General features: G+C 38.4%; 1 protein-coding gene across 1 annotated transcript in view; it reads left to right on the top strand.

The window, feature by feature from the left end:
- LOC150077072 (uncharacterized) overlaps positions 1–15,553 on the top strand; it is a 79,473-nt gene extending 63,920 nt beyond the window's left edge. Inside the window, exons 3-5 of the mRNA XM_090386422.1 lie at positions 2,554–4,135; positions 11,704–12,007; positions 13,807–15,553. Coding sequence (XP_090242548.1) covers positions 2,554–4,135; positions 11,704–12,007; positions 13,807–14,283 — 2,363 coding nt within the window. The 3' untranslated portion in view covers positions 14,284–15,553. The remainder of the gene's footprint in view (positions 1–2,553; positions 4,136–11,703; positions 12,008–13,806) is intronic.
- Positions 15,554–16,492: the final 939 nt, after the last annotated feature.

Here is a 16,492-nt window from a genome sequence, read left to right as displayed (position 1 = left end):
AGTGATCCTTCATGTTCTAAATCGCCTTATTCTGTTGTTCGATGGGGTCTGTGAAGCCCCTTCTTTCCGAGCTATGGTCAGTCGCCTTCGGATAGCGCTGGAAGCATTTGATAATTTTTGGTTCTCCTGATGATCTCTCTCTGAGCTCGGTTCACTGTATGATCCCGGAGTATATTAGTAGTAGGACTGCTTAGGTGTTTGTGACACTTACTATTTTAATAAATTATCTGTCACTGCGAATAAACATCAATAAAAAAGCACCCCGAAACTAGAAAGTGGAGCTAGTCTTGCTCTGTCACATTCATTTTTTTTCTCCAATTGAAAGTAGTTTCCAAAGCGTCATTATTTTGGCATGCGTGGATTGTTTGCTATATGTAATTCTCATAGCCAGTTTAATGACTGAATGTTACATTAATTATCATTTATAATTTTATAGCATCGCTTTATAGAAAATAACATAAGCGCAAATCAGTAATAAGTGGAGGTGCCCAGAACCTAATGGGTAGAATCCTATTTCGAAAGGAGTTTGTCTTTATTGAATCAACTTACTAGCTCGCGATGCGAGCCTACAAATTGAGCCTGTAATACTTTGTATTACAGAGGCAAATCATGGCGATAATATTTCATGTAAAAGATGGATTGCTTTGTTATTTTCGTTTTCTTGGTGAGTATAACAAAGGAATCGGCAAGTCCTGCTGATTAATAGGGTCTTCAGCACCATTGAAGGTTAACACTAATATATCGAACTTTGGTTTTGCTGATTCTTAAATTTTTTTTTTTTTTTTTTTATTATTATGCCTTGCAGAATAAAATGGTTAACAAACGGGAGCTCGAGATATTAGAGTATTTATATTAGCGATGCCTTGATATACTTGTATTCGTGTATTATATTAACAGTGTATTTATACATATAACATTAACAAAAGATTATATACTGTTTGGCCACTTTATTAGTACATCTACCTAATAGCAAGTAGATGCACCCTAGAACAGACTGGATTCGTCGTGGCATGGACTAACGAGGTGTTGAAAGCGTGCCAGAGCTGGTGCGTATTGCTTCCTACAGCTTCTGCAAATTGAATAGTTCGGATCTCTACTGATAAGAGTTCGTTCCACCTCATTGCACAAGTGCTCAATTGGATTAGGATCTGATAATTGAGGAGGCTTCTTCAGTAGACTGAATTCACTCATGTTCTATACAACTCTGGCTTCATTATCCTGCTGGAAGAGTCCATTCGCAGATGGATACGCTGCAGACATGAGGGACGCGTCTGGTAGGAGACAATTGCCAAATAACCTGTGGCATCCAAATTCCAGTGCCATTACACAGCCGCCAATAGCCTGCATTATTGACACCTAGCAGGTGTGGTCTGTGGACTCGTCTGTTTTCGTCGTACTCTGGTCCCATCAACATGAAACAGCAGGACACAAGATTCAGATCATGAAACATTTTCCCCAAATTCTAGCGTTGGTGTTCCCGAGCCCGCTGTAACCATACGTTATTTTTTGCTGACAGGAACGGAACGATGTTCGGTCGTCAGCTATGATACCTCATCCGTGACGAGGTATGACGAGTTGTGCATTCTAAAATGCTCCTTTGGTTATCACTGTTGTACTGGATTTTTTATTTTACTAACCACAACCGTTCTGTTATCCTATTGATTCTGTTGTCATCTTCGCTTGACCTCAGGCATCAACGAGCTGTTTCCGACCACAGTTATCGCCCTTGGCTGGTTGTTATTTTGTTATTTGCCGATACATCGCAGACACAATCGTACCTGAAGACCTCAGCCGGGTTGCAATTTCCAAAATATCACACCACCTTCAGAGTCGCTTAAATCTTCCACCTTGTCTATTTTCATACTGAATTGCACAGGTTCAGCATGACTGCGTTTTACCCACATTCTTTATACCCTATGGTACGAACACGTTATTGAAGTTTTGGTGAAATGGAAAATTTCGAAATGTACTAATCCCCATCAGTCTTTATACATTTCAATCACGTCCCCTCCCAAAAAAAAAATGTATCTAGTTACTAAAATTTTTTAGCTTGTTCTTACATGTGCAATTATTCCTCTTGTGTATTGTAGAATAACGAATATTTTATTCTACGAATTTGTATCCCAGTAACAGTGGTTATTGCTGCTATCCTTTCACACAGCTAAGAAAAAGCTTCGGTTATATTTTCATCAATACAAGAGTAATTTGAGCCTCTTTTATCATCATAGCAGAATTGGTTGGTCCTTGGTGAAGGTTACAGTTTTCTCTCGGAAACTTTGGGTTTTTCATCCAGAAAACAGGCAACCGGCCGTAAAATACATGTAGTTTAAAGATCACGAAAGCTTCATAGCCTTTGTTTCGTTGGCAAAAACAAATTGTTACTTCAGTAACAGAATAAGAAATTAAGCAAAACTGCTTACTTTTTGCAGGTTGTTTCCTTATGCTAAGAAATACATCACCCGACAAATAACATTGCTATGATTCTGTCATGCATTATTTTTGCTAAGAGGAGCAAAAAGATCAAGTATTGATTTCTTCCTCTTCTATTTTCAGGACGCGGTCACTCTACCCGAGCGCCATTCACTCAACGGGCCTCCTACTCTACCACAAGCCGCCCGTACAGGAGCAGAAGTGGAACAGTGAAGCAGCAGCAGGTGATCAAACGCATCAGCCCAACAACCACTACAGTTTCTTCGCGCAGTTCGAGCCAGTACCGTCCTCCAATCAGCCGTAACTCAAGTGACAATCTTCTCCGTGTGTCGCAACCAGCCACCTTAAGAAGACCACTGAAAGCGACAGCAGCACCTCCCGTAACGTACTCCACCAACACCAGGACCTCGAACGTCAGACAGTATATACCAGTCACTAGGGTCGTCAGCACCGCTCTACCGCCAACCACCACTTCGCGAAGGTCACAGTCTAGGTATACGGGAAGATACAACACATACAGACGAGGCGAAGATGATGACGACGACGAAAATGATCCGGAATATGATGACGACGAGGACGAAACAGATGATCGTAACTCCGATCTTCCTGAGATCAGCGTGTACGTCAAGCCTCTGTACACCACCCCTTCCTCAAGAAGTCAAACACAATACCAACGTCCTCTAGCTCCCACAGCTGCTGCTCCATCCGCCAACAACGGCAACACCATCGGTTATCGCAATGTTGTACGACCCACGGTGCCTCCGCCTAAAGCTACTGGAGTTTACACATACAACGTGCGCACCAGGAACGATAACGCCGCCGTTCGTTCATTCCCTAGTGCAAAGAAAGATGCGCTGGTTCGCGTTCAGAACTCGGGCGATGTTTCCATCCAGACTCGCTATAATAACGGACCTCGGCAATCGCTGGATGGCACAGAAACCCTGGACGCTCAGTTCGGCACGAATCCTGTGTCGATCCAATTACCGTACGGCACTGCCCGTCAGCAGTCGTTCACCTACAGCAGTGATGCTAAAAAGCGTGCAAAGGAACTGCGTTCAGAATCGCCTAAGTATCAGTTCGATGATGACCCCGAGCAGGTAGACGATGAATATTACGATTACTATGACGATGATGAAGAAGATGAAGACCAGGGGCCGCCGATTACCCCAGTACCCTACACGCCAAGATCCAGAGTTACCATTAAAGTACAGCGCCCCGAGCCAACAGTAAGGACAACCATCCGGACAACGACTACCACTACTACTCTGGCTCCAACTACGCGAACGTCCGGACGTCGTTTACCCTTTGGAATCAGTCGTCCAGCCACTAAGCCACCCTTGCTGGGACCCCGACCCCCACCAGATCCTCCATCCAGACCACCTTCTCTTTATTCCACGCCTCGACCTCTCTCCCTCGCCACTACTTGTGAGCCATCGAAGTGTCGACTTCCAGACTGTCGCTGTGGAGGGTCCGAAGTACCAGGAGGACTCACTGCCAAACAGATTCCGCAGATAGTAATGATAACATTCGATGACGCAGTCAACGATTTGAACTACGAAATTTTTGCTGAAATCTTTGAAGGCAGAAAGAATCCAAATGACTGTCCGCTCCTTGGCACGTTCTACGTGTCTCATGAATGGACTGACTATGGCATGGTGCAAACTCTTTATTCCAGAGGTCACGAGATGGCGTCCCATTCAATCACGTAAGTACCGGAAGTTAAAATGTAATATCTAAGACGTTACTTAACAATTATTGTTCTTTATTAAATTAACGTGATGATAACATTAACGTGAGTACTTAGAGATATCGTAAATGATTTCAATGTTTTTTGATTTTTAATTCTCTCTAACATTGTACTACTGACAACTGAAAATGCATGGAGGTCTTCCAGTAAACATTTTCCTGCAAATATGGAAGGAAGTTCACTTTGCACGATTTTCTACGAGAATACTTGAGTTATGTAAATGAGCTCAGTTTTTATTTTCAATGTTTTAATCTTTGTAAACTCATTGCAATGAAAGTGTAAACAGCAGATTATGGTAGCCCATGAGTTGAGGCTCTTTCCGAGAGAGAGAGAGAGAGAGAGAGAGAGAGAGAGAGAGAGAGAGAGAGATCAGTTCGAATCTCGCCAAGAAAATTATTTTTGTGTCAGCAGGTGTCGTTGAAGTCTAAAGGTGTCCATATCGACAGACTATTGAATAATATTGATTGTCTTGTATCTAAGTCATCAGGTTGATCCAGCACTCCACCCAATACTTGTTTCCATTTAAATTTAATGTCTTTCATTAGTAAAGTTAAAGATACTAAGAATATAAGCTGTTGTTGTAGACTTATGTAAATATTTCAGCAGGTGGGGCTCACATGTCATATATCTCTCACCTAAGTATGCAGTTATTACCCTCTATCCCGTGGCTGTCCTGGGGCGAGTACTATAGGATTAATAAACTGATAGTAATAATAATAAAGAGCAGTGCAATTATACATAATCTCAAATAATTTTTTGTGGCATACATTATCCAAAAAAAAAAAAAAATATATATATATATATATATATATAAGAACACTAGAGAAAGGCAATGGCGGTTTTCAGATCAGTTTGCAGAGTGATTATGATCACCATCTTTCCACATGTGTATAAGGCTTGGGTTTGAATTCCGTTTCGACTGAAGGAATTTTTATCGTCCTTTTTTCAAAGTGGTCGAGAAAGGATTCCACGGTTTTATCTCTTGGAAAGTTGAGCTTTTCCAGCGAACAAACCGACCGAAGCAATACATGCTATGCAGACAATATACCGACGCCTCATAGCCTTAAGTTCTTTGGCAGTTAACACACAGACAAATACCACCTTATCAACAGATCACATCTTAAGTCTCCTTTGATTAAATGATGTTGGGCCCTGAAGGGCGTGATCCCCCTCACATCTTTCAAGTTCGTCTCAGTGGTTCATGGCGCAAACATAGAATCTAAGCGGATCTTAAACGTCACATTATTCCCAAACGCGAGCGGGCACCCATCCACCTTTGTAATAGGAGGAAAAACGTCCTGTATTACAAAATGTGTTGGTGCGGGCGCTCATGGTTTTATTTCCAATACTGATTTTTTTTTTTCCCTCCCTCCAATGCTGATTCCATTGAATGTCAGCAGTATTATAAAGGTTTTATGGAGGATGTCACGAAATGCAAGGTACTGCCCATTGAATCATCAGTTCAATATGGTACATGAAAAATCCCACCCTGAAACCAACAGACAAGCATACTTCACATTGGGACGATGCACCCTTTTCAAAACTTTTTTTTGGGGGGGGGGGCGCTTCAGAGTTCTTCCATCTGCTGAAATGGTTGTATATCGAAATGGAGAATCAATTCTGCTTCTTTAGAGGACGGTTATTCAGAGCATGGCCCAATTTCTCTACACAGAATTCTGTGAGGAAAGTTTTTGATACAATGATCTGAAAAGCGTGGGCGGTAACAACTACTCCTGTACGTACCTAGACGTGTTGTGCCATTTGTAAGAAATCTTGTGCACGTTTCTTCAGAATAGTATAAAGTGTTACGTTTTATTGTCAAAATACTCAGTTTCTCTGTTTAATGGAGAACTCTGCAAAGGCCAACAACCTTCCACTTTAGTACGATGTTTCAGATGGGAGTTCTTCGGAATGTTAAGCTCTGAAATTTATCTTAGGCCAAGTTCCTGCCCCATAGACTTCCATCACTATTCGGTCAGAGTCACTGAACTCGTTTGGAACTCTAACACCAGAAACGAAAACGTTGCCGAATTCCAAGAAAGAATAGTTCGTGTACTTTCTGAGAATGAAATCTACTTGCCAAAATACATGTATACTGAATTCAAGAAGGTCTTTTCTTGAAGAGTATGAATAACTTGAATTGAATGCTTGCGAAAAACGGATACGTGTCTACGTGTGGTTCAATAACAGAACTGACAGGTATTCACTGAGTAAGGCAAAGTCCTGGAGTCAGATGAATCGCAATGGACGATATGAGGAAAAACTCATAGTGAGCACCTTGTCAGGGAGTAAATTTCCATTGCGGAGAGTGAAGTCGATAAATAATGGAGCATACTTTTCGCTATGACTTGCAGAAGATAGGTTTTTTACTGAATGAAGTTCCTTGGATACGATTTCATTTAGCTTACGTTAAATGAAATCATAGTTAACATAAGCTAAATGAAATCATATCCAAGTTTCTCCATAATGTCAAGTCCTGAGACAGATAAGGCCAAAGGCAGTTATAGGACATGTTAGACAGTCTTTGTGATTTTTCGGAGAAAAAGGCTTGTGAGCGGTTCTTTTTAACTATTTAATATTTTATTTGTAATAATTGAAACCAGTACAGCAAACGTAAGACAGTGACATCTGTGGAAACCAACGCTGTGCCATCTTGCTTAAATGCGTCCACCTCAGGTGCAAATTCTGTTGGAGTGTACTGTGCTCCGTAAAGCCTTCTGGAAGGGGAGGGGGGGGGGCAGAGATAGATGCACACACACGAGGTTTTTTTTTTTCCAAATATCAGTATCAACAAAATTTGAAAATATGAACAGTAATTGTAAAAAAATTAATGTTAAACATTCATAAATACCACATTTCAAACCACGCGCGTAGCTATACAATACAGTGCACCCCGCTTCATGATATTAATCCGTTCCAGAGACACCATCGTATCGTGAAAATATCGTCATGTGAACCCAATAACATTGTTTGTTTTTTTTTTTTTTTTTTGTAATTCGTTCCAAGACCTCGGAAGTTAATTTTCGCTATATAACTAAGCTATTTATCTCTCTAAAAAGTAATCTTTACAATGGAAATTGTATTAGTTACCAATTCAAATTATTAAAACGCACTACACTTTCATCGTTATCCTATGTTCCATTATAAGAATCAGTTTTGAACGCCTTTGTGATATTTTTCTAAAACACATTTCTTGGAGTTCACTACCAGAAAACAAAAACAATTTGCACTTTCCGGTTTATTGGGCTTTTCTGTTAACGCAATCTATTATAAACGGGTGGTAAACTCGATCTTATTGCATTTGCGATAATACCAATCACTGTAATTCTGTGGGTTTTTACGTTACGGTATTATGGTGAAATGAGTTCCCCTTCACTGAAATCTTCAATCACATAAAAAAACAAATTTTCAGAATCTTTTCTTCATTCCTTTTTTATTCTTCTTCGTAAACTTGTTACTCCGCGCGAATCGTGTTAGTTAGTTGGTTGCAATTTGTGCGTGCCATTAAAAATGCTCATGCATGCTATCATGAAATTTATAAAGAAAAGAGAAGAGATTATCTTGGAAACAAACCCTTCTTGAAGCAGTTCTGAAGAAGACTTCTTGTGCAACAAACCAACAACGAGTGATCAAAGGGTGTACATTTAGTCGATGATGATGAATAAAGTTTTTAACATTTGTAAGTCATAAATAATTTTTTTAAATTATAATTTGCTTGATTTTACAGGTTATGTTTTCATTTATTTGGTTAAATCAATCATTATTTAAACAAACTAATTAGCTAACTAAATTCATTGTTGAGAACGTAACCCCTGATTTTAACATTATGTCTATGGGAAAGGAATTTCCGCTTTAAGAGTTTTCATTTTACGAACTCCCGCTACGAACGAATTAACTCGTAAAGTCGGGAACTACCTGTATATATTTTGCAAAGTTTACTGCGTTATTTTTTTATTTTATTTTATATTTAAAAACAGTTCTCTTTAGTCAACGTTTGCAAAAAAGCTTGGATTAGTGAAATGCATCTATTAGTATTCCATTACTTTTGTAAATTTCGTAATATATTCCTTGTCGATGTAGACTGTAGTTAATAGTAAAATGAAAGACGTGAACAAATGGACAGCCAGCGTGCTAATAAGATGCTCAACTTTCACTACACAAGTCCAAAAAACGCAGAAATAATTTCATTTCTGATATCCAGCGAAGCATGAGAGTTCAAAACAAAATACTATACCTTTTGTACTAAGTACAGATTAAATACTAGTCAATAAAATCCTTTGTCGAAGCAAACCGGTTATCTGCGAAGACTACTCCTATTATGTAGGGAAATGAACCCAGCGTATTAAGGGTTAATTAGTAAAGAATAGCTGTTCAGGTAGACTTTGTACATCGAATGACCTGCTTAAAATTTGCAAGAGCTCCTATATTAGTATGTTTATGTATGTCAAGGGAGCTGTTAACTGTCTACAGGGATGCTATAGTAAAACTCAGATTAGCACACCCCCCAGAATAATCACAGCCTGTTATTTCCTTATACAGACTATAGGCAGACAGGTAATATGTAATAAATTTACACTCATATTGTCAAAATACTCGGACACATAAGTTATGTCAAATTAAGCCTGCAATAAAAACATGACAGTCTATCCTACGCAGGAATCGTAGAGAGTTCTTTCTCGACTCTGCACAGTCCACCTCGTTGAGCTTTATAAACTTCCGACAGTGACCATGTGCCAGCTATTTAACTTTTAAAATCCTCGGGACTTACTGAAACGTGTTTAACATTTTTATACTTTTGATTTCTGACTGATTTTATGTTTCGTACAGATACTTTTCACAATGGCCTATCCGATAGGTCACTGAAAACTGTTTTATTTGAAATCAATATTATTATCTAGTCCTGACTAATAGTTTTCGTTGCTCATGCGCAAAAAACCTAAACCAACCAAACAACTTGCTGTATTATATACCTCTGTCTGCTATCCTACGATAGCAGACAGAGGGATATAATAGAGACCGAGGGATAAGGCTTCTGCCGATTTCATGCCCATGTTTCATAGCTCATAAGTGCCTCCATACCTGACTACTTGCAGAACTGCAGCGCTTGTTCTTGTATTTCCCGTCCGTTGGTGTATTCTTCTTTTTGTACCAAAAAATCTTTAAAATAATCTCCCTCCATACCTCGCCAATTACTTTCCACAATTTGGAGTTTCAGCTGGTCTCTTCCACGTTTGCCAAGTGGAAAACTTGGAAGAGATCAGTTACCTTCATAAATGTGACTTGATGTCGATTGCTCAACGTTGGATCCGAAACGTAGTTCAATGTTATTTAGTGTATTGAAAATGCCGATGGCAGGAAAGAAGTTTAAGGTTTTCTAGTGGGAACACAATAAACCATTGAAAACTGCATTAAAGAGAGTCATTTATTTAATAAAATAAAATAAATAATAATAGTGAGAATATAGTCTATCAGGGAACGAAACCTTTCAGTTATGCGACTTTTTTTTATTTTCCGCTTCTGAAAATTAACGTCAGGAGCTTTTTTTGTTAATGAGTTTACTGACTTTTTAAATGAATCTAAGAGCGAAACTAAGTCTACATTCAGTACACATACACTAAAAGGACAGAATCCTTGAGATACCAGGTTCCTGGGCAACGCGATGCTGTCACCACTCTCGCTAGTGGACTAACCCACCGCTTAACAGGTATATAGGTAAACTGCATTCACATAGACAGTAATTCGACGCTAGTGTGGATAAACGTCGTGAGTTAACAGACTTTGAAAGATGGATGGTAGTGAGTGCCCGACACATGGGTCGCTCAATCGCGGACGTGATACAGAAATTGCACTTCCCCGTTCGACAGTATCAAGAGTTTATCGGGAATACGTCATTTCCGGAATAACATCTCATATGGGCAGAGAAAGGCGGTGGATGAACGTGGCCGTCGACGTCTATCTCGCATTGTTTCAGCTAACTGGAGAGCGACAGTGGCACAAATCGCCGGCGACTTCAAAGAGAGAGGTGCCAGAAACGTCTCCACCAATACCATCAGGCGATCATTAACAGCAATAAGTTATGAGAGCCGCCTCCTACCAGAGTCCCATTGCTAACACCACGACACGGGACTCTACGCTTCAACTGAGCGAAAGAGCATCGGCAATGGACTTGGATGATTGGAGACGGGTCTCCTAGTCCAATGAGTCCTGTTTCCAGTTATTTCGAGCGGACGGGAGGTGCGTATCTGGCGGAAACTGCACGAAGCTATGCACTCCTGACATGTCAACAAGGAACTGTTCAGGCAGGTGAACGGTCGGTAATGGTCTGGGGAGTGTTCAACTGGCGCACGTTGGGGCCTCTGGTACGTCTCGACGCATCTCTGAACGGTCCAGGTTTAGGAAGTTTAGTTTATTTTAGCCAGCGAGTTATAAATTACTGGAATAAGTTACTTACGTGGGTGGTTGAGGCTGACAGTTTGGGGAAATTCAAAGGTCAGCTGGATAGATGCTTAGAGGAAGAAGGAAAAGCATTTTTTTTTGGCTGGTGCCACATAAGCCTTAAACTTCCTTGCACCATATGGCCGTTACTAATACTAAAAGAGTAGAAATGCAATGGGACAATAATTAGATGGGAGGGATTTGTCGCCCTTTTTACTAACTGACTGGATATAATCAAATTTGCAAGCAGAAGGGAAAAGACCTTTGGCAGGGGCGGACATCTCGAGGGTGAAGGAGTAGACGTGTATATGTAAGGGCGGCATCTAGAACGTTTGTTCAAGTCCAGGTTGTGCCCATCCTTGCAGACCATCTGCATTCCTTCGTGATCATCGTGCACCCACAGGGCAATGGATTCTTCCAGCAGGACAATGCGCCTCCCAATAGAACCGTGGTGACTAGAATATGGTTTAAAGAGCATTCCGCAGATTTTACCACCATGTAATGGCCTCCCCGTTCATCGGACATGACCCCGGTGGAACATCTTTGAGATGCTGTGGAAAGGTCCGTTCGAGCTTTTGATCCTCCACCCAGAACTACTGTTCTGGGTGGAGGATCTACCCAGATCTACCCTAAAGGTGGGCCTACCCGTTACTAGGTAGGTATCCCATGAATTGTCCACTCAGTGTACATTGTTTGTATGTTATTCTAAGATGATGCACCCAATAGGTAATAATCAGTGATTTCTTAGTACAATTTAGTATCCGATATTTTTGACTTATTAATTTGCAGTCTTGAACCATAGTTCAGATTATCACAATCAAATCCTAATTTGGTTTCTGAGGTACACTACGTTTCCCAATGACCAATGAAAGCTATGTTAATCTATAAATGAATAATTTTAACATGAATCTTCTCCAGAGAAATTGAAATGTCGTACTAAAAGTATTTCTAAGTTAGTGGTGCACAGATTGTAATAATCGCACGCAAGCTGTCTGATCCAAATTAATTGCTTACCTTGAGTTTTACTTTATTAAAATACAATAAGGCAATAAATAAAACCTAATCTTATTAATAATACTTTCTTTAAACAGGCACAGCCACGGAGAAAAGTTCTCGAAGGCAAACTGGTTTAAGGAGATTCACGGACAACGAGAAATAATGCATTTGTATGGTGGAGTGAAGATGGAAGACGTTCGTGGAATGAGGGCTCCTTTCCTTCAGGTCGGTGGAAACAACATGTTTGATATGTTGTTCGATGCCAATTTTACCTACGATTCTTCGATGCCAGTACTAAATAACAATCCTCCATTTTATCCGTACACTCTGGATTACGCTCTTAACCACGAATGTATGATTCCACCATGCCCAACGAAATCCTTTCCAGGATTATGGGAGGTACGTACATCTTTCTCATTTTATTTCTGTCGTCTGCAATTATAAGTTTAAGAAAAATTGCAGAAGGATATCTGGATATTCTTCTGTCCTTTTGCAGAAAGAAAAGTATCCGAATTCAAAATGCTGGTTCAGCACCCGCTGTTATATTGATCAACGCTTCACATGTATTTCTTGTGAAGCGTTGATCAAAATGATAAACAAGAGACTTTTTTATTAGAAAATACTCAGAATGAAAAGTTTCTTGATTAAATAAAGAGCCAGATTATTTGTTTTAATGATAAGTTAAATAAAATAGGGGGATATGTTTAAATCCATTAAGGCACAATGAAAGTAATTGGGTCCCAACAATAATATGTTATTGTGTAAAACATTGAACACTTGAATTTAATATACCACGATCGACACCCCCCTTCTCCAAAATGATTCCTACAAGGAGAAAGGTGAAATATATTCAGGACCATATGTTAATATTGCACAGATCAGAGTTTGGAAATCTTTTTAAAAGTGAAGTCCCAGATTCGTTGTTAATGATGGGTTATAGTGGCCAGCAATATCTCTTTAAAATCAGTTCTAAGCAATGTGAAAACAGTCCTGGTTTGAGGACTTTTTTTTAGGACTTTTTTTTTTAATACCTTACACGATATGTCTCGAATGAGGGTTGATTGTTTTCGTTTTCTCCTAGAAATTATTTTTCATCGTACAGGCAGACCAAATAATACATTGTTTAGAGACCCAATACACTGACGCCTCATGACCATAGTTGCCCTGGCACACATTTCAAATAATCCAACACAGCTATTTAAAATCAAGAAAGTTTCTCAAATTTCCGGGACTGATCATATTTTAAAAAATTGCCCATATAAATTAATCAAACGTATCTCTCTCAAATAGCACTGTCCTGAACGAATAGGTGATGCTAGCGTCCCTTTACGCTTATTGCAAGCACTTCTGAGTAGAGCTGCGCTGCTATGTTGCATTTTTCAATGATGCTCTTGCGTCCTAAAATCTTCATCTTTTAAGGAAATGTCTGCACATTTCAGATTGATATTTTTAAAATCAATCCGGTCCAAGAAGATTCTGATCATCGTATATTGAAAAAAAAAAAAAAACTTATTTTCCAAATATGCACACACAAAGTATAGGCACTTTTAGTATACATTTAAGTTTCCCTTTAAATTTGGGCCAAGGCTAAAATTATGAATTGCTTTAAATGAACCTGCTTCACTACAAATTATAGATAACAGTACATCATATAATCAGAGGTTATCACTTGTTCATAGTTAACTATATTGGTATACTTTGATGCAGAAACTTTGCTTTAAAAGTACACCAACAAATACACGAATTACATTCTTGCTTTTTGTATCTATCTGCACACCTAAATATAGTCATCAGTAATTCAGTCTTGTGACTAGTCAGTTCCTCTGAGCTGTCGCCATCTTGGTCTCTCCTGTGCCGTTTGTTTTAGTTCCTCAATCTAGTGATTAGCTAAAATGGATATTTTTATTTACTTTTCATATAGCTAAATCAAATTGAACTGTGACCATAGTCCTTGACGTTTCATTAAAAAAAAGTCAATTTTTTTAAGCCGAAAACAATTGCTTAACAATTGCTATTCTAACCTTTCTCTTTTTTGATTTATTATCGAGTAATGTTTTGTTTTCAACTTTATTTAAACAAAAGTAATTTTAGTAATTCGGCGATGGGGAAAGGCTCAACTCATTGTTGGTATTCAAAATTTTCTAAAGAATTTATAAATCTGTACAGAATAAGCTAACCATTATTTCATTTATCTTTAGGTTGGTATGGTAATGTGGAATGATTACAGAGGAGGAAGATGCTCCATGGGTGATGCTTGTGCTAATCCCGACGACGAAGATGGAGTGTATGAGATGCTGTTGAAGAACTTCAACCGTCATTACACCACGAACAGAGCTCCTTTTGGTCTGTTTTATCACGCCGCCTGGTTCACCACACAACATCACCGTAGGGCATTCATGCGATTCGTCGAGCACATCAATTCCAAAAATGACATCTTTATTGTAACCAACTGGCAGATGATACAGTGGATGAGAAATCCAACTCCACTATCCAGGATCAACGATTTCGAACCGTGGCAATGTAAAACGAAAAGTGACAAACCACCGCCTTGCCATCATCCTAAAGTGTGCAACATTGGTTATCAGGGAAGTTCTCGCAACATGAAAACATGTCAGCCATGTCCTTCGGTCTATCCCTGGACAGGAAAAACAGGTTTCCAAGACAGATATAGCTAAAGCAGATGAAGTGATCAGTGAGCAAAAATGCCTTGGACATAACAAATATTTGAAACAGGTTCCCAGGTGGAAAAGAAATTTCTTAATTTCTGTCATTTCCTCCCCCCACCCTTCAAAGTTCTATAGTTTTAATAATACAGCACTTTCTGTCGTTTTTAAAAATAGTAATTCGAATTTATCATTTTAAAACTTAAGTTCATCATATGTACAAAGAAAATTACTAAAGCAAATGCTTTTCGGATCCATTTTAGTTAAGTGACGAAGAGAGAACCTCCCTGAATAGGGACATATCAATGATAAATTCAATTTCCGAAATTGCATTTTAGCTATTGCTGCCTAATCATAATACTTTTCAACACTATGAAAATCGGTAGTTGAATATCGCTAACTTCTTTTTTGCAAGTTATATTAACCACTTTGACACATCACCCTGCGGTGAAATAAGTATTAAAAATATATTCGGATCGGATATTCTGAATAAATTTGTACATACTTAAATTGTTTTTATTCGCTTACAAAGGAATTAACTGCCATCTTTTTAAACTTTCATCAGAGAGAGCCATTAGTTACAAACACGGTTTTTTTTTAAAGTGGTAAATCATAATTCATTTCATTTTTCCCACCTTACGTTACTAACAAACGCAGTCACAAGTCATTTACAATTACAGGGGGTTTGAAACGTGGCAAGAATCTGATGATGAAAGGGTTGGGAGGTGTGACCAGCAAATGTGATAAACATTCCACAGTTTTACCAGTTCTATCGGTAACTTTATCATACTGTTGAGAATCAAGCGTTAAGTTTGCTATAGTGCAAAGCATCCATCATATAACAAGTTTTATGACCACCAGTGCGCCCTTTCAGAAGAAACACTTTCTTAACGCACATACTTAAAATTCTCTATTCCGAAGCGTGAATATCTTAATGAAGTTATTGTAACTTTTAATTGTATCTGGCTGTCAATCCCCACTGTCTATTTAACTTTTGTTTCCATAAAAAGAACTACATTTAGCGTGCCAAGATTTTTTGCTGCCATTTTAATAAATCGCTGTGTTCATTGTCAGGTGTCGTGCTTAACCCTAATAATCTTCGATGAAATTTTACTTCTTAGTGTATTAGTGTCATTGTATTTTGTAGGAGGACAAACTTGTTTACGCATTTATACAGTAAATTATCACTGAATAGGAAATAATAGAACAAATTGAAAAACTCACTGCCACTAGTAATAATACCTACTTTTAATTTTTTTAACCCGAAAACAATTACTTATTGGAAGTTATACTTCATTCTGTAGGTATACGAAAATGTAAAAAATAATAATATCCGTTTGTTGGATATATTTATGATGTAAACATTTATTTATTGAAAAAGAGCTGTAAATAACTGTACACAGCTGTACATAGTGTTTATTACGAGACTGGCTTAAGAGTATATGCATTTTTACATATTTAACAATTTTAAGCTTGATGAGCACATCTTAAGTTTAAAATATAAAGATTTAAATTCGCCTGGCATTCCCTATGATCTTACAACCGTGTTAGTGAACCATGTTCGACACCTTTCTGTTCCCGTGTAGCTGGAAAATTTTACAGTTCCCATCAATGTAATCAAGATTAAGGCTGTACGAAATCTTTGAATCGACTCTTTTACTAGTCATAAAAATAACAAATATGTTATAACAAAAATACCTTAAAATAGTGATGAACATTCTATTTCGGGTTCTCAAACACTTGTTTTACTCCTTGCTTTACTTCTGACATCTTAAACATGCAGTCTTCTTTGGCGTAGCACTGATACTGATGTGTTAAGAAACAAATGTCTTGTAAACTTGTTTCAAAATGTCATCAAATATTTTCCTGAACATTTAAGAAAACTGCCAGACTGTATGCTTACTGAATAAGCATCTGTAACTTTGAAGATCATTCTGAAGAGATTAAAATATAAGGAAAACTGAGTTTAAGTGTAGAATATTCTGCATGAAAGCTGTTCTGGAGTGTAGTTAGTTAATGTATTATTGGAGCATCTAAAACTGTACTTTCATAAAAATTTTGGCACAGACAGATTGTTTTTCCCCCTTCTTAAAATACTGTAAAATATCCCAAGGTTAAGTTAATTGGTGCTAAGAAATACCATGAGTTAAGGCAATGAAACTTGCTCTGTGTGATCCACAACTTTTATACAAATGACAACGTATTAAATAATTGTATGCTG

This window comes from Mastigoproctus giganteus, chromosome 12 (genome assembly GCF_048544385.1).
Source record: "Mastigoproctus giganteus isolate SK-2022 chromosome 12, ASM4854438v1, whole genome shotgun sequence".
Classification (NCBI taxonomy): Eukaryota; Metazoa; Arthropoda; class Arachnida; order Uropygi; family Thelyphonidae; genus Mastigoproctus; species Mastigoproctus giganteus.
Note: the sequence above shows the minus strand (reverse complement) of the source record. Positions and strands in the feature narration are given on the sequence as shown.